The sequence below is a fragment of the Balaenoptera acutorostrata genome, chromosome 4 (assembly GCF_949987535.1).
Source record: "Balaenoptera acutorostrata chromosome 4, mBalAcu1.1, whole genome shotgun sequence".
In the NCBI taxonomy this organism is placed as follows: Eukaryota; Metazoa; Chordata; class Mammalia; order Artiodactyla; family Balaenopteridae; genus Balaenoptera; species Balaenoptera acutorostrata.
Genome location: NC_080067.1, coordinates 12626970 through 12654865, shown reverse-complemented (window position 1 = coordinate 12654865; position 27896 = coordinate 12626970). Strand labels below are relative to the sequence as shown.

General features: G+C 36.7%; 1 protein-coding gene across 5 annotated transcripts in view; it reads left to right on the top strand.

Moving 5' to 3' along the window:
- Positions 1-806: 806 nt before the first annotated feature.
- Positions 807-27896, top strand: part of PIK3R4 (phosphoinositide-3-kinase regulatory subunit 4) — a 73476-nt gene continuing 46386 nt past the window's right edge. For all 5 annotated transcript variants that reach the window (XR_449735.2, XM_007166981.2, XM_007166982.2 and 2 more), the window contains exons 1-7: positions 807-1313; positions 2031-2801; positions 10055-10188; positions 11338-11920; positions 15875-16009; positions 17614-17835; positions 22591-22764. Coding sequence is in view for 4 of the 5 variants with exons in the window: in XM_007166981.2 (XP_007167043.1) it covers positions 2069-2801; positions 10055-10188; positions 11338-11920; positions 15875-16009; positions 17614-17835; positions 22591-22764 (1981 nt within the window). In the remaining variant the exon portion in view is untranslated. The remainder of the gene's footprint in view (positions 1314-2030; positions 2802-10054; positions 10189-11337; positions 11921-15874; positions 16010-17613; positions 17836-22590; positions 22765-27896) is intronic.

Genomic DNA, 27896 nt, shown 5'->3' with positions numbered 1-27896 from the left:
GATCACAAAAAGCTTTATGCACGAATGTCCATAGCAGCATTATTTGTAATAACCAAAAAAGTGGGAACAACCCAGATGTCTATCAACTAGTGAATGGTAAACAAAATGTGAAATATTCATGCAATAGAATATTTGGCAATAAAAGGAAATGAAATACAAGCTACAACAGGGATAATCCTCAAAAACACATGAAGTGAAAGAAGTCAGTCACAAAGACCCACATGTTGTATACCATATACACAAAATGTCCAGAATAGGCAAGAAACAGAAAGTAAATTAGTGGTTGCCTAGGGCTGGGATGGGGAGAAACAATGGGCAGAATGGGGAGTGACTGCTAATAGTTACAGGGTTTCATTTTGGGGGTCAGGAAGATGTTCTAAAGTTAGATTATAGGTATGATTGCACAATTCTGTAAAAAAAAAAAAATATATATATATATAAAAATCCATTGATTTGTGTATTTCAAACAGGTGAACTTTATAGTATGTAAATTATATCTCTATAAATCTCTTAAAAAATTCAACTTGGGATATATTGACTTTCCTAAGCCTGTGAATCCTCTTAAAGGACTCTGCTCTGGTGTACTTGGGTGAAGGGCATCTGAACAGGTCCTGGGGAATGTCAGAAAGCCTCAGAGTTTACGGATTGGGTAGAAGACCTGGATGGGGAACAGACTGCTGTCAGGGCATCTTGTTTTCTTCTTCCAGGCTCAGGGAGCGAGGCCACGCCCCTCCCTCGTTTCCTAGCAACCAGCCCCGGACTCGCGCTCCTCCTCAAGCCGTCACTTCCTCTCCGCGACAGGAAGTGGGGTCAGAGCCGGCAGCTTTCCCGGGTGTTCAACGTTTGCAGCGTCTGCAGCCGCTGGAGAAGCGGAGTTTCTCTGGACCTCGCTGCCTACCTGTCTCCCGGGTTCCACCTCCCGCGGGTGAGGAGGTCCTCAAGGAGTCAGAGGGTCTCGAGGGTCCAGGCCTGCGCGAGAGGAAGGCGAGGCCCGGGAACGCGTGGCCGGCGGGGCGGAGGAGGGGGCTGGCGGGCGACTCCCTGGGGTCTGGGATCACCTCAGCGTGGCTCGGTGTCTGCTGCGGCCCCGAGAGCTTCCCGCGTCTCCCCCGCGGACCGCCGGGGTCCTGGAGACTGGGACTCCTCTGCGTCCCTCCTGCGGGATCCCCTTCTCGCCTCTTTAAAGGAGGATCCCTCGTAGAGAAGACTCGCCGGACTGCTGACTCCCTTCCCCGCCCAGACCCTGAAGTGACCTGCCATGACCTCCGTGTGAGCGAGCGATCGGCTTGTGACACTTCCCAGAGTCCCCCAGGGTAAATGTTTGCACGTGTGCACGGCCGTGTGTACATGTGTGTTTTCATTTCCTGCAAAATCTGAGCTAGGAGAACCCTGGGCTGTGTTTGGCAAGTCGGTATTTTGGTTTACTTTTTTTAGCATCCCTACCAGGGGTTCTTCCTTGTCGTTATGACAAACCAAACGATTCTGTGCCTTCTGTTAGCTGAGTGGGAAGGCACACTGGAATTAGGCTGGGCGGGCTCAGGATATGCTGATTGTTTGGATTTTTTTAGCCCGACCTATTTGTATCAGGCGATTCTTAGTTAGATTTAAGTTTTTAATGTGTTTGGGTTTTCTATTCAAGACTAAAGGTTCTTCTTGGACAAAGACTGTGTCATATAGTACTTTTGTAACTCTTATAGCCCCAGCATAATACCGAACACATTAGTAAAGGCTCATTAAGTTTTAAATTTAAATATCATAAAATACACATTCTAACATTTTCAGCTTAATAGTGGTGGGGCCTATTTACATATAAGTCAGCTCCTGGAAAGGACAATATAAAATAACAAGATCTTTTAAGAGAAATATATCTGAAATTTAGAAGCTGCCCAGAAGGCTAAGTACAGTGCTCTCGGTGGAAGAGAAATAGGTATATCTGTCTTACAGGAAGAGGCCACACAAATAATGGTGTTTCATTGCTTGTTCTTTTCTTTTTCCTTTTCTCTTTCCTTCCTTTTTTTTTTTTTAAATAGGTGTTGTATCCTAACTTACTGAGGTGCTTGCTGCCATTATGGGAAACCAGCTTGCTGGCATTGCTCCCTCCCAGATCCTTTCTGTGGAGAGTTATTTCTCAGATATCCATGACTTTGAATATGATAAGAGTCTGGGGAGTACTCGGTTCTTTAAAGTTGCTCGAGCGAAACACCGAGAAGGCCTGGTGGTTGTGAAGGTCTTTGCAATTCAGGATCCCACGTTGCCTCTAACCAGCTATAAACAAGAGCTTGAGGAACTGAAAATCAGGCTTCATTCTGCACAGAACTGCCTGCCTTTCCAGAAAGCAGCAGAAAAAGCATCTGAGAAGGCAGCCATGCTCTTCAGGCAGTATGTGCGAGACAACCTCTACGATCGCATCAGCACCCGTCCATTCTTAAATAACATTGAGAAGCGCTGGATCGCTTTCCAGATCCTCACAGCTGTGGACCAAGCACACAAATCTGGAGTCCGTCATGGGGACATCAAGACTGAGAATGTGATGGTCACCAGTTGGAATTGGGTCCTTCTAACTGATTTTGCCAGTTTTAAACCCACTTATCTTCCAGAGGACAACCCAGCAGATTTCAACTATTTTTTTGACACTTCACGGAGGAGAACTTGTTATATTGCTCCTGAACGTTTTGTTGATGGTGGATTGTTTGCCACTGAGTTAGAATATATGAGAGATCCTTCAACTCCACTTGTAGACTTAAATAGCAATCAGAGAACAAGAGGAGAGTTGAAGCGAGCAATGGATATCTTTTCAGCAGGTATGTGAGTTGGTCAACTTTGCTAGGGTGGGAGTGTGCATTTACTTTAACTCTTGAACATAGAAAATTAATTTTTTTGGTAAATCCTCCTACACTTTTCAGATAGATGCAGTATTCTTTCACTGGACGTGTTTCAGTACCTAGAAAATCCAGAAAGTGGTCTACTCATTCAGATGTTTAAGGAATATTTGAATTCTTTCTTCTGTATATGTCAGGCACTGTCTTAAGTGCTAGAGACGTAGATGGGTAATTATGTTTCTCTTTTCAAGGTGCTTACACTTTAATGGGGAGAGAGATATGATACTGAAAAAAGACATTTCAGTGCACTGTGGTTTGCTGTGGTGGTGATAAGCTTAGGCTGCTGTTACAGGAACGTATGGATACTTAAATTAATCTCTGTGGTGGTGATGGGTAGAGTGGCAGGATCAGGAAAGGCATCTCTATTGGAAGGAAGGTATTTAAACTGAGACCTGAAAGGTGATTGGGAGCTAGCTATGGGAAGGGTAGTTTGTTTCAGACAGAGGGTGTTGCTTATATGAAGACTTGAAGACCAGAGCATGATGCATTGATTTATTAGGGGACTTTAAGTACTTTAGTACATCTGGAACGTAGGGTGTGAGGTAAGCAAGGCCCAGATCAGAAGGGGTCTGGTGTGCCCGTGCTAGTCTACAGGGACATTATCAGATACGTGTTTTAGACGAAACACTGACTGTAGCAGGAGATGGGAAAGCCAGTTAGCAGTCAGCTGCCACAATTCAGGTAAGACATGGTCCTGACTGGCTTCAAGTTGTGACACTTGGAGGAGTGGAGAAAAGTAATGCTTAAGAGATAATTAGTGGGTAGAATTGTTAGGATTTGTTGATTGATTGGAGGATCAAGAACACTCCTATTACCCCGGCTTGGGAAACCAGGGGGATTGTGATACCAGTCACTGAGCTAGGAGACACACGAGGAGGAACAGATAGGGGTGGGAAGATGCTGAGGTCTGTGTTAGATGTTGAGTTGAAGGTGTCAGGGGATATGCAGGAGAAGATGTGTGACAGGCAGTTGTTACAAAGGTTTGGTACATAGAGATGTGGGGTGGAGATGGAGATTTGGTAGTTATCAGGAAATAGGTAGTAGTTACTGTAGCCAAGGGAATGCGTTTATAGTCAGGGAGTTTGTGGAGAAGTGATTCTTAAGTGTTTTTGGCTCCGCTTAAAGACTGATGAAACCAGTGACCTCCTTCTTTGGAAAAAAGTACCATACATTCATATACATTACATACACAGACCACATGAAGCTTGGTCATGGATTGTAGGCTATCTATGAATTTCTGGAGGAGAAGTGGGCTGAGGATGGTATCCTGAGGAATACCATATGAACTCTAGCATCACTGTCATTTTTTGTAAATTTTGCAAAGGTTGGCTTTAATCTTTTTCTCACCTGTAGTTTTCCTACAAAGAAAACATAAATTGAGTTGTATTTTAGATTATTTAGGAAAAGTGACATAATTAATGAAGAAATGTATATCATCTAGGGGAACAAATGAGCTTTGTTACACAGGATTGTACCTCTCTCTGTTGGTCTGTTCAGCTCACTAGTCTATGTCCCAAGGTAATACTGAGGGAGGGTATTTTTGATGAGGTGGGGTAGCCTCCGCGTTGTAAATATAACAAGATTAGAAATGTAATCCATCAAAGTCCCAACCTGATCAGTGAATTTATCTAAATTTTTCTTGAACTATTTTTACCTTTTAAACTTACTGTTATGTAAATAAGACTCCTCCAGCTTAGAAATATGATCACTTTCTAGCTTCAGTGGATCATTTTATAGCTTTTTTTTAAATAAAATTGAGGTATAATTGACATATAACATTAGTTTCAGGTGTACAACATAATGATTTGATATTTGTGTGTGTTGGGAAATGATCACCGCAAGTGCAGTTAACATCTGTCACCATATGTAGTTAAAAAATTTTTTTTTTCTTGTGGGTGAGAACTTTTGAAATCTACCCTCTTAGCAACTATAGTCACCTTGCTCTGCATTCCATCTCCATGACTTATTTATTTTATAACTGGAAGTTTGTTATGGTTTTAAAATTTCAGGGATTGATGAAGAGTTTATATAGATCCTTTCTGTGTGCATTATAGTCAGTTTTGTGAAGTTCAACAGAATTCTTACTCAGCATTTGTTTTCCAGACTAAAGAGCTCTACTTTGTTTTGGCTGCTGAAGATTTCATTTCTTTGAAAGGGGTGGGTGGGATCTGTTCACCTCCCACTGCTCCTAAGATTTGATTTAGGCTCTTTGGGTTTGAATGTTAGGCTCTCTGGGTTTGAATGTTAATTTTCCCCATCTTAAGGCCTATCCATGGTTCCTGGCTGCTAGTTTGGGAGAAGTATATATATTCTCTGTCTCTGGTCACATATATGGGCAGAGCCTTGTTTGCTGGAGATCTTTCATTCATTCACTTGACAAGTATTTGAGTGCCTATTATGTGTAAGGCACTTGTGTAGGTGTTGGGAACGCAGCTGCGAACAATACTGGTAGAGTTTCTGCACTCATGGAGCTTGCATTCTAAGTGTGGGCAGGGAGAGAGAATAAAAAAGTAAATAAGAAAGTTAATTTTCATTAATGATAAGTGCTGTGATGAAGTGCTGTGATTTCTAAGTGGATGACAAGGGCTGGTAGGTAAAATGAAGGCCTCCCTTGAAGATGACATTGATCTGAGATCTGAATGATAAAGAAGGACTCAGTGATGATAAAGGCAACTTGAACAAATTGTTCTATAGAGAAATACCACCCCGTAACACCTCTTCCAGAATACCATTTTAAAAGTTGCAGGAAAGGGAACTTCCCTGGCGGTCCAATGGTTAAGACTCTGAGCTTCCACTGCAGGGAGCATGGGATCCATAAGATCCTGCGTGGTGCATGACGCATCCAAAAAATTAAAAAAAAAAAAAAGTTGCAAGAAAAAAAAATCCTATATTTACCTCTGTATTAGTTTGCTAGGGGTGACATGACAAAATACTCCAGACTGGGTAGCTTAAACAAAAATTTATTTTCCCTCAGTTCTGGAAAGTTCCCTCAGAGCCTGGAAGTCTAAGATCAAGGTGCCAGCAGGGATGATTTCTCTTGAACCCTCACTCCTTGAGTTCCAGGTGGCCACTTTTCCCCTGGTGTTCCTTCCTCTTATAAGGACACCAGTCATAATGGATTAGGGCCCCACCTTTATGACCTCATTTAACCTTAATTACCTCTTTAAAGGCTCTGTCTCCAAATAGTCACATTCTAAGGTGTTAGGATTTCAACACAGGAATTTAGGGGGGTGGTGAGGGATGTAGTTCAGTCTGTAAACAATCTCCATTTAGTTGTAAATAAATGTTCTTTATTTTTACAGTATTTGGAAATAATTTCAAACTTAAAAACTTGCAAAAATAAAAATAGTACATAGAACACCCATAAATCCTTTACCCAGATTCACCTGTTGTTAACGTCTTGTTCCAATTGCTTTATCACTTATACCTTTTCTCTGCACTCTGTACCCCACACTCCCCACCCTTCCTCCCCACCCCTCCACGGCCCTTTGCCCCAAGTACTTCAGTATTTCCTAAGACCCCAGTAGTCTCTTACATAAAGTTGATGTAACTGTATGTTGCAGTTACCAACTGCAGTGAATTTAACATTGATACAATTATTTACACTTTTTATTCTAATTTTGTATTTGACCCAGTAAGGACCTTTATAGCATTTTTCCTCCTCCAGGACACGACCCAGTCTAGGGTCAGGTATTGCATTTAGTTGTCATGTCTCTTTAGCTTCCTTTAATCTGGAACATTTTCACAGTCTTTCTTTGTCATTATGACATTGACATTTTTTGAAGAATACCTCTCCCCTTAAATTTTTAAAAATTATTTTTATACTCTTTATTTAAAATAAGAGACTCATAGTAAGTTGCAAAAATAATGAAGAACCCTTCACACAGCTACCCCCAGTGACATCTTATATGACTGTAGTACCACATCAGAATCAGGAGTTGACATTGGTGCATTACTGTTAACTAGACTTACACCTATTTAGTTTTCACCAGCTTTTACCTGCACTGTGTGTACGTGCTTGACCTCACCTCTTTCTTTTTCGATAGAATGGTCCTCATTTTGTATGTATCCTCTGTTTCCTTGTGATTAGATTCAGGTTATTCATTCTCAGTAGGAATACTGTGTAGGTGATGATGTCTTCACAGTATCGTATCTGGGGGCAAATGGTGTCTGTTGGTGATGTTAATTTTGATCACGTGGTCAAGTTCTTGCCCAATTTCTCCCCTCTGTAGTTACTTTTTGTTTTTTAAATCCCTTGCAACTAATAAGCAACCTGTGGGAAGAAACTTTAAGACCATGCAAATATCCTGCCAGTCATCACTGTTTCCTCTTTGATCTGGTGTCTGTTGATCATTCTTGCCTGATCTGATCTTTACTATGATGGTTGCAAAATGATGATCTTCCAACTCCAGCACTACCTCCACATTTACCAGTAGGCCCTCAGTATTCTTGTGTGCTCAAGTGTTCTGACTTTCCCCTCATTTATTTATTATTATTGGTATGGACTCTTTAATTCCTGCACACAGTTTGCTAATATTTTTTGGAGGATTTTTATCTATATTCATCAGGGATTGGTCTGTAGTTTGCTTTACTTGTGATGTCTTTGTCTGGTTTGCTACTAGGGTAATATTGGCCTCATAGAATGACTTGGGAAGTGTTCCTCCTCTTCTGTTTTTGGAATTTGTCAAGGATGGGTGTTAATTATTTTAATGTTTGACAGAATTCACCTCTTAAGCCATGTTGGCTTAGGTTTTTCTTTGTGCGAAGTTTTTCATTACTAATTCAGTCTCTTTAAAAGGTCTATTCAGATTTTCTTTCTTTTTAAGTCACCTTTGGTAATCTTTATCTTTCTAGGAATCTTTCCATTTCATTTAGTTTATCTGTTTTTTGGCATACATTTGTTTAAAGTATTCCCTTATAATTCTTTTCATTTCTGTGAGGTTTGTAGTAATGTCCCCTTTTTCGTACCTGATTTTCATAGTTTGAGTCATCTCTCTTCTTAGAAAAGCTTGTCAGTTCTGTTGAGCTTTTCAAAGCACCAACTTTTGGTTTTGTTGATGTTCTCTATTGGATTTTATTCTCTATTTCATAAATTTTCACCCCAATATCTATTGTTCCTTTCTTTCTTTTTGCTTTGGTTTTAGTTTGCTTCTTAAGGTTAAGATTATTGTTTTTTTAAAAATAAATTTATTTATTTTATTTATTTATTTTTGGCTGTGTTGGGTCTTTGTTGCTGCGCACGGGCTTTCTCTAATTGCGTTGAGTGAGGGCTACTCTTTGTTGTGGTGCGTGGGCTTCTCGTGGTGGCTTCTCGTGTTGTGGAGCATGGGCTCTAGGCGTGTGGGCTTCAGTAGTTGCAGCACACGGGCTCTACTTGTGGCTCGCGGGCTCTAGAGCACAGGCTCAGTAGTTGTGGCGCACAGGCTTAGTTGCTTCGGGGCATGTGGGATCTTCCCAGACCAGGACTCGAACCTGTGTCCCCTGCATTGGCAGGCAGATTCTCAACCACTGCTCCACCAGGGAAGCCCTAGGTTATTGTTTTGAGCTCTTATAAAATAGGTGTTTATAGTTATACATTTTCTCTAAATGCTGCTTTAGTTGCATCCCATACATTTTTGTATGTTGCTTTTGTTTTCGTTCATCTCAGAGTATTTTCTAATTTTCCTTTGATCATTGGTTATTTATGAGTGTGTTGTTTAATTTCTACATATTTGTTAATTTTTCAGATTTTCTTCTGTTACTGATTTTTTTCATTCCATTGGGGTTTGAAGGTTGTAATTTGTATGATTTCAGTCCTTTTAAGTTCATTGAAGCTTGTTTTATGGTCTAGCATATGGTTTTATCTGGAGAGTGTTCCACATGTACTTGAGAAGAATTTTGTATTCTGTTGTTAGATGGCGTGTTCCTTTGATGTCTGTTAGATCTGGTTTATAGTATTGTTCAGTTCTTCTATTTCCTTCTTGCTTAAGGTGTTCTTAATAGCTATTTTAGTTTTTTATTCTAAAACTTGACACTGTATGGATAGAAATTAAGAAATTTATTGAGTGTTTATTATGTATCAGGAGCTGTCGTAGTTGCTGGAGATTTTTCAGTGAACAAAATAGACAAAAATCCCTTGTGGAGTCTGCATTCTAGTGGTATATGGACAATAAAGAAATAAATACATAAAATATATAATGTGGCATTTGGTGATGTGGGGAAAAACAGCAGGGAAAGGGGAAAGGGAATGTGTTAGATGACGAGTGTTGGGTAGTTGTAGTGGGGGGGCTTGGAATTTTAAACTGGGCAGTCAAGAAATGCCTTACTGCTAAGATGACATTTGATTCAAGGTCTAAAGGACGTTTAGGTGTAAGTCATGAGGGTGCTTGTGGGTATAGTATTCCAGGCAGAGGGACCAACACATGCAAAGGCTGTGACTAAGGTTGTTCAAGGATCTCCTTAAGATTTGTTAAATGCATGTCATATACTGATTCAGTGAAACTGCTTCGTCTTTTTGGGAATGTAGTTGCTTTATTTATTCCTTGTTTGAAGATTATGTAAGTGCAAAATGAAAGGTATCTCTCTTTCCCTCTCTAATCTTACAGCCACACTTCTTAGCACTTCTCATTTTGTAAGTGTGTCTGTTCACTGGTTTACTTTATTTCTTTCTTCCTAGGATGAAAGCTTCATGAGGGCAGAGTTATCTGTTTTATGCACTGAGTCTAGTGTGTAGTAAACACCTGATAACTTTTTGTTTAATGATGAATAAATGAGTTGTCAGATGTGACTTCTCAGTAGTTTCTTATGAACCTAATATCTATAAATTCATATTTTAAAAGAACACTTTCTTATGGCTTTTAATCTGTCTTTGTATCTCTGAATGTATGTGTGTATATAACATGTGTAATATATTTGTTTTCAGTTATAGAACAAGGAAGTCATTTTATTTGATTTAATGTTTTTTAAGAAGGAGAAAAATTAAGTAGGCCTTTTTTGACTTCATACTTTTAGAAACTGATGATTAGGCAATAGACATTTTTCCTGTCTTGCTGGATTGTAGTTGTATGTTGCATTAAACATTTTAATTCGGTTTACTTTGAGTTTTGCACCTTGAGTTTTATGAATTCTCTGAATTCTTGATCTGTATTAATATCTTGCATTTCATTTTTAATGGAATTATATCTGCTATTTTCCAGGTTGCGTGATAGCTGAGCTTTTTACAGAAGGTGTGCCACTATTTGATCTCTCTCAACTTTTGGCTTACAGAAATGGACAGTTTTTCCCTGAACAGGTGCTGAATAAAATTGAAGATTGCAGTATCAGAGAATTGGTAACTATGCTACAAATATTTCTCACTTTTGCATTAGTCAGTTCTCTGGAATGTTCTGAATTTGGGACAGGCAGTAAAACCCCATAGACTCATATACCAGCCTATTGTTTTTACTTTGTTAGGCGGAAGTGTACAATTTTTTTCCGCTTCTTAGGCACAGAGCTCATTTGACTTTATATTACACACACACACACACACACACACACACACACGCGCACATGCATGCACGCATCTTTCCATTATAATCTTTAGCTCTGCTTTGGACAGATTTGGAAGGAAGTAAGGAGGTGCTTGGGGGTTAGAGATTGTCCAGGGTAGAGCTTGCTAGCAAGAAATGAAGAGGATAAATATCTAAAATGAGGAGACAGGAAACAGCAACTTGAATGGAATACAGCAGTATAGGGGCATTTCATATAAAAGCAACTAGCTTTGTGTACCTCCCTTGACCCTGAGGGCAGGTCTGGAAGGGGAGCTGTAGAATCACACATTAGTATAGCAGAACAGATGTGAGGAATTCTGTGGGAGGTCACGTAAGCCGTATATCCACAGTACTGTTTGAGGGGATCTTTTCTAAGTCAGTCAATACAGTAACTGATGCATATGATGATGACTCTGAGCCACGGAAAGGTTATGTATATTTAAAATATTCTTTAGTAAGGTAGGGAAACATGCGTTTTGATTTCTCTTACAAATGGCAAATATTAAGAAATCAGATGCTCCAGAGGAAGCCAATTTAGCTTACGTTCAGTGAACAGTACACTGGATTAGGAGTTGGCGTACCTGGCTGTTGTAGGCGTGGCACTCCTTATCATGTTGTGTTGGCTAAATAACTTTATGAATTTGGGCCTACCTTTTCTTAACTGTGAAAGGAGTGAATTTGACTGATTTTTAAGGCTAATCCTCTTTATGTGTCTGGCCCATCTGGAGTATGTTAATACTTGATTTCTTGTTGCTTTATAGGATGATAGTAGAGTCACATATTACTCAGTAGTCAGGTTCTGAAAGTAGTTTGAAAGATAAAGATTAGGAAGAGTCAGAATTACCTCAGATATCCTTTAAATCATGTGTTAAGTTGCCGTTGTAGCTTTCATCGGATTTAATTTGCTGTTCTCAAATCTATTTTTTACTCCCTTTCTTGCCTGGATATAGGTAACTCAGATGATTCACCGTGAACCGGATAAACGTTTAGAGGCAGAAGATTACTTAAAGCAGCAGCGTGGCAATGCCTTTCCTGAAATATTTTACACTTTCCTTCAGCCCTACATGGCCCAGTTTGCCAAGGAAACATTTCTTTCTGCAGATGAGCGTATTCTGGTTATAAGGAAGGATTTGGGCAACATTATCCACAATCTCTGTGGCCATGATCTGCCAGAGAAAGCAGAAGGAGAGCCTAAGGAAAATGGGCTGGTTATCTTGGTGTCAGTTATAACATCCTGCCTACAGACCCTTAAATACTGTGATTCCAAGCTTGCTGCTCTGGAACTTATTCTCCATTTGGCCCCAAGACTAAGTGTAGAAATTCTTTTGGATCGTATTACTCCGTATCTTTTGCATTTCAGCAGTGACTCTGTTCCTAGAGTGAGGGCTGAAGCCTTGAGGACGTTGACCAAAGTTCTTGCTCTTGTCAAAGAGGTTCCTCGCAATGATGTTAACATCTACCCGGAATATATTCTGCCAGGCATAGCCCACTTAGCCCAGGATGATGCTACTATTGTTAGACTAGCCTATGCTGGTAAGAGCTTATTGTCCAAGTAATAACCACTCATATTTTTGAAGTTAGCGACTATAATACCTCTTGTTTCTCTGATATCTTTGGGAATTCCAAGAGTGAACTTTGGTCCTTGAACTATTTGTGTACATTTTAATAATATTTATAGCCGATCTGTTCCTGGAACTCAAGCTTTGTGTGTACCCTTATTTTTGAGGTTATCAGAATTATTAAGTGAAAAATATATAATATCAGAATCTTATAATTTTGCTGGGAGTATTATATTTAATTTGGAGTAAGACTAATGTTCACAAGTATGTGCTTCTGATATAGTGTCTTTAGGCCTTTATAAAGTTTCTCTGAACAAATACGTTTGTTTGAATATCAGTATTAGGATATAACAGTCTATTGCTGTTGAAAAAGATTAATTTTGCTGGGTAATTTGGTGTTGAAAGGACCTAGCCTGTTTGTTAAGTTACTGAATTTTAAGGTCCTTTCAGTTACTATGATGCTTAAGAAGTGTGGCTTCTTTGTGATGAGGTGAGTGTGTTATATCACAAACTTACCTGTGTTATTTGTAATTCTCGCTCATAAAATAAGTGATACAGAGTCATATTGTTAGCTCCCCAAATTAATTTCAAATGCTTATTTCTGCATGGAAAATGTCATTGAAACATTTACATAATTTCATCATTTATTTTTAAAATGTAATCTGTTGGAAATCAGGAATTCTGAAGTCTTTGTAAGTAGTACATAACGTGTGGTGATGATATTGTCTCGTTTTTTGAAAGATACTTGCTTATTAGTTCATTATTTTATGATTTACTTGTCATTATTTTAACGGAATGTGAAAAATGGTCTTTGGACTCTGTCTTTATGGCTAGGCACATCCACAAAGTGATTGGTGGTTGTTGGCTTTTTAAAAAATACGTATTTTTAAAAATATTTATCCATCTGCCTATTTATTTATGGTTTCTGATTTCCATAGCTGTATAGATGTAAATTTTAGGCTTAGAAAATTCAGGATTTCTTTAAGACATATCCAAGTTTATCATTTGGAACAAAGCATGTTTACAATTCACTTGATAAATAGAAATACAGTTGACCCTTGAACAATGTGGAGGTTAGGGACGATGACCCTCCACACAGTTGAAAACCCCCATATAATTTATAGTTAGCCCTCTATCCATGGTTCCACATCTGTGGATTCAACCAACCATGGATTGTGTTATACTGTAGTATGTACTATTGAAAAAAAATTCGAGTGTTGTTCAAGGATCAACTGTAATTGAACTGGATAAAATTAAATGAAAGAAAAGCTTATGATTTTTAAAAAACAAGCTGTATTTTTTAGACTATTATGACGTACTTTTGGCCCAGTGTATCTTGGTCTTCTCTCAGTTGTGGTAAGTAGGTAAGGTTCTGATGTGTAGGTACCATATTAACATACTTACATTCAATTTCTAGCAGTCACAGCATAAAAACAATAGCTACTGTTTATTGAAAAATCTGCTTTGTATATACTGCTCAGGGTTGCAAGGGTTAGTTGCAAAAGATATAGAGATTCTAAAATAGGTTCTAGATTCTAAGATTTTAAGATCTGTGTATCTCTTGAAACTGACACTTGGAACAACCTTGAGCAGTATATGTTATAGTGCCTTCATTTCCCAGCTGAGGAATTGGGAATGGGAGAGGCTAAGGGACACGACCAAAGTGTATCTGGACTAGTTCTTTCTCAGTTCTCAGAGCTGCTGGTCTAGACCTTGATTTTGAAGCCACCTGCTTTTATTTTACCCAGGTGTGCTGGGTCTTAGTGGTAAGAGTCCATGGTAACCCAGGGTCAGTGCCAGGACCTTGCAGTGCCCCATGCCACCCAGCCATGGTGAACCATGGCTTAGTGCATGATAAAGCTGCCTTTTTAGATAGAATAGGAAGTCTCATTGAACTTGTATGGTTAAGTGTAATTAAACCACACATGTCAGTAATTATAAAAGTTTAAAAATCAATTTAAAAATTTCTTTTATAGCATTGTTTTTAAACTCAGAGATGCTGGTCTAGATTTGTTTCTTGTGTAAAGTGAACTGACAAGTGTGTTGTGGTTTATGAACTTAAATGGGGAGATAAACATAGATCTGCTCAGACTTGAGAGGTGCCCAGGAAAGTAAGAGATTTTTCCTAATAAAGATATTTTCACTAAAGTGGGGATACTCATCTAGAACCATCAGGGGATGGTGTAGAATTCTCCCATCTTTAGGGTGAGCAGGCATTGCAGGGTATTAATAATTTGCTTTTTAGAGGTAAATTTTTGTTCTACTCAGAGCAGTGTTGAACCTGGCAGCAGTGGGGCGTGGGACTCCAGGATGAAGGGAATCACTGTATTCAATAGACTCAAAAATGTCAGTTATTGTGGGATGCATCTCAATTTCAGAGATGTTAAAAAGTGAAGAAGAAGTGAGTCTTAGAATCAATAAATTAAGGTAGTTTATATTCAGTGCTACTCACTGCTGAGAAGGAAAAGAGTGCCGTCTTGGCGGGTATGGTCGTATATTAGGAAGCATGGAAGTGGGAGGAGAAGAAGGATAGGGGCACAGGAATAAATAAAAGTGGAAGGAAGAGGAAAGTATAAGCAAAGAGGAGATATAGTTAACAGCAAATGTGATAGCAGAACTTAGAAGTAGATACTTTCACAGTGGTGAGGAATATAAATAGTCTTAACAGATGATCAGAGAGAAAGGAGAAGATACAGACCACTGCAGGAGTGTGACAAACAGTCTCGCACTTTGGTTCGCCAAGAACCTCAGAGTATCACTTGTAAAGCAGTCCAATAAGGGTTGATGCACTTTGGTAATGGTTCTTTGAGGTGGATGTGACTCAGTTATGTATGAGAAAACTGATACTCAGATTGGTTAAGCAGCCAGCTAGTAAGTGTCAAGGTCAAGGTTTTTTTTTTTTTTTTTTTTTTAAATTAATTAATTAATTAATTTTTGGCTGCATTGGGTCTTTGTTGCTGCTCGTGGGCTTTCTCTAGTTGCGGCGAGCAGGGACTACTCTTCGTTGCGGTACACGGGCTTCTTATTGTGGTGGCTTCTCTTGTTGCGGAGCACAGGCTCTAGGCGCACAGGCTTCAGTAGTTGTAGCTCGAGGGCTGTAGAGCAGGCTCAGTAGTTGTGGCACAAAGGCTTAGTTGCTCTGCGGCATGTGGGATCTTCCCGGACCAGGGCTCGAACCCGTGTCCCCTGCATTGGCAGGAGGATTCTTAACCACTGCACCACCAGGGAAGCCCCCGAGGTCAAGGTTTGAGCCAGGGTCTGTGTTATTCCAAAGGCCAGCTTGATCTGTGATTTTAATGTGAAAATGTGTTTCTCTGTTAGCCTACTGCGTATCTCTTACCTGATAAACTGCTTAAAAGGTCGGTCTTTGTGGAAGGATTCAGCTTTTTTTGCCTCAGATGTTTGAGTGCTATATTTTGGGCTATTTGGTATTTTTTTCCAGTTTTATTGAGATATAATTGACATACATCACTGTATAATTTTAAGGTGTAGAGCATAATGGTTTGACTTAAATATATTGTGAAATGATTACTGCAGGAAGTTTAGTTAGCGTCCATCATCTCACATAGATATAATAAAAAGAAAAAAAAAGAAAACAAAATTTTTCCCTTGTGATGAGAACTCAGGATTTACTTCAGTAACTTTCATATATACCATACAGCAATGTTAACTATAATTATCATGTTGTACATTTCTGTATTTTTTAAAGAAGCTTATGATTTATTATCAAAACAGGTAGTTTGGGTATAGTTGTAGATTATGAGATTAGTTACTAAAAGTCTGATTAGGTTAAGTGCTAAATTGAAAAGTCCTGCTTTTCTTTAGTCTTATGATTATTATTTATATGTATTAAGACTTAGGGAAGAAAAGTTATAAGTATTACACACATTTATGATTATAATTATTATGAATTTTCTCCCTTTTATAGAAAACATAGCTCTGCTGGCAGAAACAGCTTTGAGATTCCTGGAATTAGTACAGTTGAAAAATCTCAGTATGGAAAATGACCCAAATAGTGAAGAAATAGATGAAGTTACACATCCCAGTGGAAATTATGACACAGGTAGTATGATTTTCTCTTCCAGATTTTCTATTATTTAGAATGATAATGTGAACTTGCAACAAACTCTCACTTATAATTTTAATGTAAAATGAAAGAATACCAGATTTATAGAGGGAAGGATTCTGCTGTCTGACTGTTCTCTTTTACTCTTATACATTGTTAAATAGCCAGAAAATGACCAACTTGTCACCACAGATTCTAAGCTCAGTAGTTTTTCAGCCAGAATTGGTTTGTGTCAACAGCAAAGCTAGCTGAATTATATAATTCTTACAGGGTAAAAGAAAAAAACATTGGAAACACCATAGCCAAAGAATCTAAACCTTTTCTCCTTATGTGAGTATATTTTGAGTGTCCTCAGTCATAAACTGTGTTTCTTTCATACTACCTATGATTTATGTATCAGAACCCACACCTTTTACTGTAAAGGAACAATGTGATGGTAAATTCTGTGAGGTTAGAGTCCCTGCCTCAAGTTTCTCTACATCCACACAGCTTTTAACAGGCTTTTAATGAATGTTTATTATGTTAAAGATTTAGAAGTCAAATAATGTACTTAGATCTATTTCAAGATGTTTCTAGTTCAGAAAAACTAGAGAAGTCTACTTTTCAGATTTTTATGCTGTAGACAATTGTAGTGTCTCAGTTACTTGTTAGAATGGGTCATTTCATGCAGCAAATATTATTTGGAGTTGAAGACACTGGAATAATTTTAAACTTATAGAAGGATGTATCAGAAAGGAAATCCTCACTTTTTTTCACGGAGTTACTTAGAAAATAATACTGTCCTACATCCTATAACCATGTAATTGGACCTTTTAAATAATGAAGCTAGGCATTAAAACTTTTGGGGAGTTAATCTGAAGTGTTTCTTAATGTGAACATAGAATTGTGCCCTTCAGACTGCCTTTTCCCTTGACAGTGGCTGCCCTCATTCTTTTAGTCGACAGATAATTGCTAAACATAAGCTTTGCATCAGGCAATTCGTGTGCTTGCTGTAAGCACTAGGGATATAGTGGTAAATAAGAAAAGATCCCTGCTCTTGAGATTGTTTCAGTAAGGAAAAGACAAACAGCTAAGTAAATAAATAAATGAAAAGGGGAGGGTAGGTAGGTGATAAGGTCAGAGAAGAAGGCAGTGGCTAGATCATGTAAAGCCTTGTCAGGACTTGCAATGTATTTTCTGGCTTTCTAAAATATAATTAACCGACCTTTAAAAATGCTTTCTCAAAGGATTGCCCTGTACCATCAGATTATATCCTGAACCAGTCCAGTAATTTAAAGTCCTTGATTAAGTTGATCTCATTAGGGCAGTATGATCTCCCTCTGGTGCTTCCCCATAGTTTTTCTTTGAGCCTTATAAATAGAGCTATTAACTAGTGAGATAGTAACCATGCCTGTGGCATCTGCTTATTAGGATGTTTTGCAATCTATATTTCATTTTCCCAACTATCCTTCAGAGCTTTGAGTAGTGGAAAAACTTAGTAATTATAGACTTTCTCTGGTGGCTTCTGTAATCATTCTGTTTTCTCCAAGGAGTGAGAAAGACTGGGTCTATATGTTTGGAGAAAAGAAAATTTATCATATTTTTCCTTTTTTTTTTTTTAGAGCTCCAAGCCTTACATGAAATGGTCCAGCAGAAAGTTGTCACTTTGCTAAGTGACCCTGAAAATATCGTGAAACAAACCTTAATGGAAAATGGAATAACACGGCTGTGTGTATTCTTTGGACGTCAGAAAGCCAATGATGTTTTATTGTCCCACATGATCACTTTCCTCAATGATAAAAATGATTGGCATCTTCGTGGAGCTTTTTTTGATAGTATAGTTGGTATGTTTTTTGTTTGTTTTTAAATTTATCTTTAAGATTTGAATTATCTTCTCAAACAGATACTTTCATGCAGTCTGAAAGGTGACAGTACTACCAAGTTTTATTAGTAATGAAATGAGTTCCTGGTATTTCTGTCTTCATGCTGCTTTTGGTTGATGGAAGTATCTTAGCTGATCAAGGGATTGGTTAATAAAACTGATATACCCTTATAAAGGGATACCATGTGGTCATTAAAAAGTATGTTTTAAAAGAAAATTTAATGACCTGGGAAAGTACCATGAAATATTATTAAAATGACTGAACCCAGTTGTGTAAAGGTAACAATAACAAGTCATATGTTTCTTAACAAGGCTGAATATACTAAGATGTGAACAGTGATTATCTCATATTTGTCAAATTTTCTATAGTAAACATGTATCACTTTTACAATCAGAAAATAACAAAGTATAATTATGATTGAAAATCAATCTAATTAGAAAGAATTAAAGCTTATAGGCTTTGCTTTTCGTAAACTGAAAATTTGTGAAAAATTAATCAGCTTTTTTCCTACTGTTTTTTCAAAATGTTGCAATTCTTAATTTTCAGATTTATCTAAAGAAGAGAGACATCTTGTATTTTATCTGCATATGACTCCTATTGCATTTAGATTCAAAATTAGAAAGAAATGGACTTTATTTTGGTAGATTGTCATGTTTGACACAAGATTTAATATTTTTCTTTTTGGAGTAATAACTGATCATTTTCCACCTGATTGTACTGACCTTTTCAATTTTAGTTATGGTCATTTATGAAATGTTATATGCTAAAGCCATTTATTAAAATTACCCACTAACCCTTTTTATATCATTTTACACATGATTATAAAGCTTGTCTATTAACTCAAAAGATTTAAAGACTGTTCTGCACACTGGAAAGCTTTGCAGGTATCCAAACTTTCTCATATAGTAGCAGAAGGCTGTAATAGAGTTTAGATTTTGATTTCCAATAATCTGGGAAAGTAACTGCTAAAAGGTTTGCTGTTGGATGTTTTTCCTAAAAAATAAAAAAAGGAAACAAACTCATATACCAACAATATTCCTATTTTTGCGAATATTAATGCGTAGTGTTTTGGAGAAAAGGGTACTTTATACTTTTGAAAAGCCTTGAAATTGCTGTTCTTGCTTTGTTATAACTGGAGATTACTGTACCTCCTCTTTTCAGACATCTCTAGTTTGTTTTTAATTTTTGCATTAGTTTATTGATTCATGTCAGCCTTCCATCTTGGACTCCGTCTAACTCAGTTCCTAAATACAGTATGCTTTGCTTCTCACACCTTTCTGTCTTTCATGCTCTCTTCTTTCAAATAATCTTATTTTTATTTCTTTTCTTGGGAAAAGGTGGTTCTTGGAACTTCATCTATTGGTTAATTCATGTGTATTTTGAAAAATGGCCTTTATATTAGTTCTTTTTTCATTTTAAAATAATTTTCATTGATTTTTTGTTTGTTTATAAAAGTAATACATACTTGCTGTAGAAAAATTGGAAAATTCGTGAAGAAAACAAATCCCCTCCAATCCTCTAGCCCATGTACAGCCTCTGTTAATGTTTTGTTTTTTTCCTTCCTGTGGGTCATCCTCGCCTTCTCCTTCCACCCATCGTCCCGTTCTGCCATCTGTGAGGCACTGTTGTGTGCTGGCTAAGAGCAGGCACTCTTGGCGACAGACTTCTGGGTTCAAGTTCTGGCTTTGTCACCTACTGGTTGTGGTTCTAGGGGAAATCATTTAATCTTTTGTGTGTCTTAGTTTCCCTATCTGTAAAATGGGAATAATAATATTACCTAACTCACTGGTTGTTGGGAAGATAAAATGAATTAACATATGTAATAGTGCCTGGCACATAAGTGCTATGTATGTATTGTATTACTTCTTAGTCTTGTTATTTTTTAAACTTTTTTCTAGGAACATATGTATATTCTAAGCATTTTCTCATATCATTAAAAATTCTTTGAAACCGTAATTTAATAGATAGAAATATTTCATTATACAGTTTTATCAAAATTTATTTAACTCTTCTTTTGAATGTTTAAATTGTTCTAACTTTTGTCAACCATATATTATACACATAATCATTTACATAAATATTTGCCTGATTATTTTCTCAGGCTAGAAGTCTGAAATTTTAATTACTGAGTTAAATAATATGAACATATTTTTAAAACTTGACACATTTTATAAGCTTTTCAAAAAGATTATATCATTTACTACTCTGATCAGCATTGTTTGATAGTACTGCACAGCCTTCCAGTGTGGAATAGGCTTCAATCAACCTTTGCCTGTTGGTAGCTTAAAGCAATGACTTGTTTTAGTGTATATTTACTTGCTTATCAGTGAAGGTGAAAAAAATATCTCATGTTGATTACTTATTCATATTTCTTACTCTTTGAATTTTTAATTTATTATTTTGGCCCCTTTTTTGATGGTGTTATGCTTTTCATATTGATTTTTTCTGAGCCTTTTATATATACATTAAAAACAATAACTTTATCTTTTCTATGGCACTTTTCTCAAATAACTTGACTGTTATTTTTTATGTCTTTTAAAATAATTTTAGTGTTGTCAATTTGTTTGATCTTTTCCTTTGTGATTTTTGTTTTTTGTTTTTTTTTACTTTTGTGCTTAAATATTTTCCCAGTTCAGAATTAGGTTAATAATCTGTTGGGCACATGTCTGTTTTGTTTTGCTTTGTTTTAATGCTTTATTTTTTCACATAAAAATATGAACTGTTTAATTGATCTTTATTTTGGGCTGTGGTATGAGGTGAAATCTAAATTTTTCTCAGAAATATAACCAATTTTCCTAACACTATTTACTAAACATTTCATTTATTTTCCATTGACTTGTGAAGCTTCTATTATCACCTGTTGCATGCATATATCTTTTAGGGTTACTTTTCTAGATATCCTATTCCATCGATTTTTTTCACTTCTGTACTCAATATTATACTCTTTATAGTTATATTATATTTTAATTATTATATATTTATAAGCAACTTTAGTATCTGGTAGAATAAGCTCCCCAGATGTCAATCTTCTTTTCCAAAATATTTTGAGCTATTTTAGCTCATTATACATTTCAGTTTGTAAAGTTTTTAAATATAATCCACTGGAATTTTAGACAGCATTTTTTCTTTTATTACAGAAAAAAAATTCTAAAATTATTTCTCAGTACAGTGGAAATATGCTTTTGCAAATTACTCAAAATATATGAAGTAAGTATGAAAGGCAATAGTTGCACTTTCCAGAGGCACCTACTCTGGTTTGTGGTTTTGGTTTGATATCTTCAGGTGATTATTGCCACGTCTCTAAATAGTATTTTCATATTACTCTTTAGGATTATCAACTTTACACTTTGTCTCTTGACTTTTTTCTATGCCACACAAAGATTTAACTCACTCATATACCCCAATCCCCTTTCGCCTCTCTGTTTTGAGATGTAGATCTTTAGTTTGTTGTTTTTATAACTTTAAATAGTTCAACCTGTTTCTTATTGGTCTACTTCTGACTTGCACTACAAGAAATTTAGTGCCTGCCTTCCTCCCTTCCTCCCTTCCTCCCTTCCTCCCTTCCTCCCTTCCTTCTTTTCGTTTTTCTTCCATTCTAATTCTTTTGTTGGTTGATAATTCAACTAATTGTTAATTGACAGTTCAACTAAACAATTGCATTTTCATAGTTGATAATATTTACATTCTGTTATGTAATTGTAATAAAGTCTTTTGTGCTTGTATAGACTGATTCTGAAAATTCAAAACAATTTACATGATTAAGAATGTGTAACTTTTATTGACTTTAGAGCCAAGTAGTGCACTATATTTATAACTGCTTCACCACAATTCTAATGCCATAACTCCTTTATCACTTGATGAGAATGTTTATAGCATCAAGGTCAGTGGATTCTTTTTCTATCCTCTGCAAACTACTAAATGCACATTTTAATTTATTTCATTTTTACACTATGACTTTCTTGAACAATTTTTTTGTTTGTCATGGAGTTTCAGAGTTTCTTGTTTTCCTTTTAGAGAGAAAAGTAATATACCTTCCTCACTTTATATTATCTAGCTTCTTTCTTACCAGTTTTATCTATTGCTTATAGTCTGTTCCATTTTTCTTCTTGATAACATTTTCGAAGTTTATTGACTTTTAGTTCTAATTTGGGCTGATTAAGTTCTAGATCTTTACTAGCTATTATCCTTTTTTCCCCATTGAATTCCTGGGTTATATCTACCATTTTGTACATTCTACATTTTCTTTATTTTTCTGGAGTACATCCCTAAGAACTTTCTTAGAAATGTTTGCATGGGAGGTAAACACATATAGTCCTGGCATGTCCCAAAATGACTTATTTTTGTTTTCTTATTTTATTGACAGTTTGGGTATAAAATTTCTTCCATAGCCTTGAAGGTCTTGCCCTGTTGTGTTCTAGCCTACATTGCTGCTGAAGATCATCTGATGCCAGTCTGATTCTACTTCCTTTTTAGGGAATCTGTATTTTTCTTTCTGTAAGCTCATAGCATCTTTTTTTTTCCCTTGGTGTCGCAGAATTTTTTGAAGATTTGCATTGGTGTGGGTCATTTTCATCTATTATGCTGGGTAGGAAATGCAGTGTCCCTGCCTGGATTGTTGCTTAATATATTTGACTTTTGATTAATTTTATTGTTTTATTTAATGGCATTTGTACTTTCAGTATAAAACAATCATGTAATGTTGCTTCTCTTTTTCAGGTGTTGCCGCCTATGTTGGCTGGCAAAGCTCCTCAATTCTCAAACCCCTGCTGCAACAAGGTCTTAGTGATGCTGAGGAATTTGTTATTGTGAAAGCTCTTAATGCCCTTACCTGTATGTGCCAGTTAGGGCTGCTGCAAAAACCCCATGTCTATGAATTTGCCAGTGATATTGGTAAGTTTTTGTTTCTCAAAATTAGGATGGGAAAATTAGGGAGTGGTAAGAGAAATAACAACTGATAGGGCATTGTAAAGTTTCTAGGCAATCTAGAGTGAGATTTTCAGCTTCATTGTCCCTGTTGTGTGTGTGTCTGTGTGTGCACACCCATGTGCATGATTATGCCTGCATGCTTGTATGTATGTGAGCGACACATAGGCGCACACACAGGAGCACTGGCCCTCCAGCCCAGGTTGGGAAATACACCTTTGTTTTAATCTGTAGTTAGGTCTTGATGATCCTTGAAAAATGAAGATTTTTTTTTTTTTTTTTTAAACACAATGTGGATTAAGTCTTTAACTGCTCTGAAGAGTCAGCTTATGTTTTTGGCCACTTGACCATTAACCAAGTTGAAACTGGATGTGGAGGATTGTCTGTGACTTCTGTCATTGCACTGATCGCCAGTTAAGCATTCATAGTATTGACATTACTACTGTTAGTAATTTTATTAACCAATGAAAGGAATTAATTCCTTGACCTTTATAACAGTTATCTAGGTCCATCAACTTAAAATTCAGAATAAGAGCAAACAGGTACATGTGACACATTGTAAAATTAAAAATATTAGAAGCTCTTAGTCTTCTTAACACTTCATTTTAAGAAAGTAACCAATGTATTGATAAGATTGCAAGTTGGCTTTGTACTGAGAAGACATGAAATCTTAGGAAATTGCCTTTTTAGATAAAATACTTTATTGCTGCTGAGTGCTTTGCCAAGAAAATTTATAGAAAGCCAAAATTAGTTAGATTTGGTTAATAGATTTTTCTTGAGGCAATCCTCAGAGAAAAAAGACAAAGGAGTTTTTATTTTGATAGTTGAAATTATATGGTTAGATAGTAGAGAGGTATAAAATGTCTGGAAGGTTTTAGCCATGAATGTAGCTTTTTAAAAGAAAAATTTTGTGGAAATCTGAGTATATGTAGGTTTCTTACTTTGCACTCTTAATATTTATAATCATTCTTTTAGTTTGTAACACTAATTTGGTTTGAATTTTTTTGATGATTATGTTAAAAATAATGACAAATTTAATAGAAAAGTTTTGAGTATTGTCAACATAATCATGATAAAAATCTGTTACACTGAAATGCTTTTGATTTTTTTGTGTAAGTTGCAGAGTGCTAAGCCTTGAGGGAGTCATCTCTGTTTTCTTCCTAATTTTTAAAAGAGCTAATGGCTTGGGAAACAAAAATTATTAATATAATGAAAGGTGTTAGAATGTTTTTTGAATTTCTGATCCTGTGTAGTGTAAGGCAGACGTAGAAAACACCCCTTTTCATAATAATATTAAAGAGAAAATGTATCATCTTAACGCACATATCTTGCTGCCTGGAATATTTTCCTGCTCATTCTCATTGTGTGAATTCTCACGTCAGTGTTTTCTTTTTTACTCCTGTGAAAGTGGCATTACCTCCTAAGGGTCGAGTTTTTCTTGCTTTCGACTTTGATCTTCTTCATTCTAATGAAAATCCTTTGTATATAAATATGTACTTGTATATTCTAATTTCACATAATACATTCCTTCTGTTGCCTAATTATTTGGAAATTATTTTTGAGATTTAATATGGCATATAATTAGCATTTTATTTATCTGCAAAATGAATGTCCATCAATTTTTAAGCAAAAATTATCATAAAAGATAGTTTTTTACCCCTCCTGTCAAATTTTGCAGAAATTTTTCTGAGTCCTGTGGGTTTTAGTCATTGGTCATAGGATGAACATATGGGGTCCTCATGTATCTTAAGTTTAGTATCAAAATAAATTATTATCTTTAGGTATAGAATAAACCCAATGTGGTACAACTTTTTGGGTGTGATTCTCCCTTAGAACTGGAACTGAATTTGGTACCAGCTGTGGGGAGAAAAAAAACCCTTGCTGAGAAAAATCAAGCAAATAGTCATTTGTTGACATTTTGAACTATTTAAAAGAAGAAAGTTTTTAATAACGTAGAAACACCTACTTACTTAAAACAAGTGATAAACTGTACGCATCTCTCTGTTCTGTCTTTATGCGTGGTTAGCCTGTTGTAGTGATTCTTAAAGGGAATTAGGGTGGTGGTGGTGATTATCATGATTAAAAACTATACTCTTCCCACTTAGACATTATGAAAACTCACCTTTCCGTCTGCTTGTCCCCAGATAATTGGAAATGTATTGGATGTTTTATAGGAAATCCTTGATTCTGGTTTCTTGTATTTGGAGTCTTGGAGGTTCTTTGTATCAGCTACTGACTGATATAATAATGCTGTATAACAACCAACCACAAAATCCCAGTAAATCCTTCGGTCAAGTTCTCAGCATGCATCTGCGAGCTCGGTGAGCGGCTCTTCTTTAGGCCTTGCATCTCCCAGACGCCTGTGGTGATTGTAGTTTATCTGTCTCATTCTGGGGCCCAGGTTGGAGGGGCAGCAACCACCCAGGTTATGTTCTGGGTGATGGCAGAAGCCTAGCTATGCCACACATTTCAAGCCTCTGTTTGTGTTACATCTCTTGACATTCCATTGGCTAGAGCAGGTACTGTGACTGAGACAAGAGGGAGGGACAGAGAAGTACCCTTTGTACACCATGAGCACCAGGCAAGTGACTGTATAAACAGAGATAACACAAAGAATTGGGACCACTAATGCAGCCTCATCTAGTGCCTAGCTCTGCCAGGTCATCTTGAGTTTATTTATTTTTTGGAGGTTTTTCAATGTTTTTCCAGTCCTCATTTTCTCTGTTGTCAGAGGGAAACTACCAGCCCTCCCTTGTTGGCCGTCTCAGAGGCTGCAGGGTGTTTATGAAATAATCAAAATCACCTCCATGTGCAGTTACAAGAATTGGAAATGGGAGAACTTTGGAGACAGATATCTTGAACAATTTTCTTCTCTTCCCCTATTTATATAAGGAATATTAGCATGAAATAGTATTTTTTTATCATTTATTTTTTAAATTTACTTTTTATTGAGGTAACATTGGTTTATAACATCATTTAAGTTTCATGTGTACAACATTATATTTCTACTTCTGTACACACTACAGTGTGCTTACCACCAAAAATTTAGTTTCTGTCCATCATCATTCAGTTGATCCCCTTTACCCATTTTGCCCTCCTCCCTGCCCCTCCCCGTCTGGTAACTATTACTCTGTCCTCTGTGTCTATATGCTTGCTTTTGTTTGGTTTAGTTCATTTATTTTACTTTTTTTGTTTGTTTGTTTTTTATATTCCACATATGAGTGAAATCATATGGTATTTTTCTTTCTCAGTCTGACATATTTAACTTAGCATAATACACTCAGGGTCCGTCCACGTTGTTGCAAATGGCAAGATTTCACCTTTTTTTTATGGCTGAGTAATGTTCCGTTGCATATTTATACCACGTCTTCTTCATCCATTGATGGGCACTTAGGTTGCTCCTATATCTTGGCTATTGTAAATAAAGCTATGATGAACATAGGGGTGCATGTATCTTTTTGAATTAGTATTTTCTTATTCTTTGGATAAATACCCCAAAATAGCTGGATCTTATGGTAGTTCTAAATGTTTTGAGGAATTTCCACTCTGTTTTCCATAGTGGCTGTACCAATTTACATTCCCACAGTATATGAGGTTTCCTTTTCTACACATCCTTTCCAACACTTACTATTTCTCCTCTTTTTGATAGTAGCCATTCTGACGGATGTGATGTGATGGCTCATTGTAGTTTTGATTTGCATTTCCCTTATAATTAGTGATGGTGAACATCTTTTCATGTGTCTGCCAGCCAACTGTATGTCTTCTTTGGAAAGATGTTTGTTCAGCTCCTCTGCCCATTTTTTGTTTAGGTTGTTTGTTTTTTTGTTGTTGAGTTGTATGAGTTCTTTATATATATTGGACATTAACCCCTTATCAGATATATGACTTGCATATATCTTCTCCCACTCAGTAGGTTGTCTGTTTGTTTTGTTGATGGTTCCTTTTGCTGTGCAGAAGCTTTTTAGTTTGGTGTAGTCCCAGTTATTTATTTTTGCTTTTGTTTCTCTTGCCCAAGGAGACATAGCTAGAAAGATTTTTGCTAAGACTGATGTCAGAGAGCATGCTGCTTATATTTTCTTTTAGTGGTTGTGTGCTTCCAGGTCTTTAATCCATTTTGAGTTAATTTTTGTGTATGGTGAGAGATAGTGGTCTAGTTTCACTTTTTTGCATGTAGTTGTCCAGTTTTCCCAATACCATTTAAGAGACTGTCCTTTCTCCATTGTATGTTCTGTGCTCTTTTGTTGTCCACATGTATGGGTTTATTTCTGTCTGGATGATGATTTACCCATTTATGTTAAGTGGGGTGTTAAAGCCCTTACTGTTACTGTGTTGCTCTCAGTTTCTCCCTTTAGGTCTGTTAATAATTGTTTTGTATACTTTGATGCTCCTATGTTAGGTGTATATATGTATATTAATCACTGTTATATCTTTTCAATGAATTGCCCTGTTTATCATTATATATTGTCCATCTTTGTCTTTTGTTACCTTTTTTTGGCTTGAAGTCTATTTTACTTGATATGAGTTTGGCTACATTCCCTCTCTTTAGGCTGTAATTTGGAGTGTCATCTTCCATCCCTTCACTTTGATCCTGTGTCTGTCTGCAGAGCTGAGGTGAGTCTCCTGGAGGCAGCATATAGTTGGGTCTTGTTTTTAATCCATCTGGCCTCTCTGTGTCTTTTGATTGGTGAAGTCAATCAGTTTAAATTTAGGGTGATTATTGATAGATGAGGACTTAGTACTGCCATTTAATCTTTTGTTTTCTGGTTGCTCTATATCTTCATTGTTTCTTTTTCCTTGTGTTTCTGTTTGCCATTTTGGTTTGGTGGTTTTCTGTGATTTTTTTTTTCTCAGTTTCATCATTTTTTTAATGTTTCCTCTCTCTGCTCTAGATTTATGTTTTGTGGTTACCATGAGGTTTGTATAAAACATTGCATAGGTAAAATAATCCTTTTTCCACTGATGGCATCTTCATTTACCTCTGTGGGTTCTGTCCTTTTCTGCTTCCCTCTTTGTCTTTTTGTTGTCTCAAATGATCCCTTTTTATGTTGTGAGTTTGTTACCAAATTGAAGTAGCTATAGTTATTTTTTCTGCTTTCTTT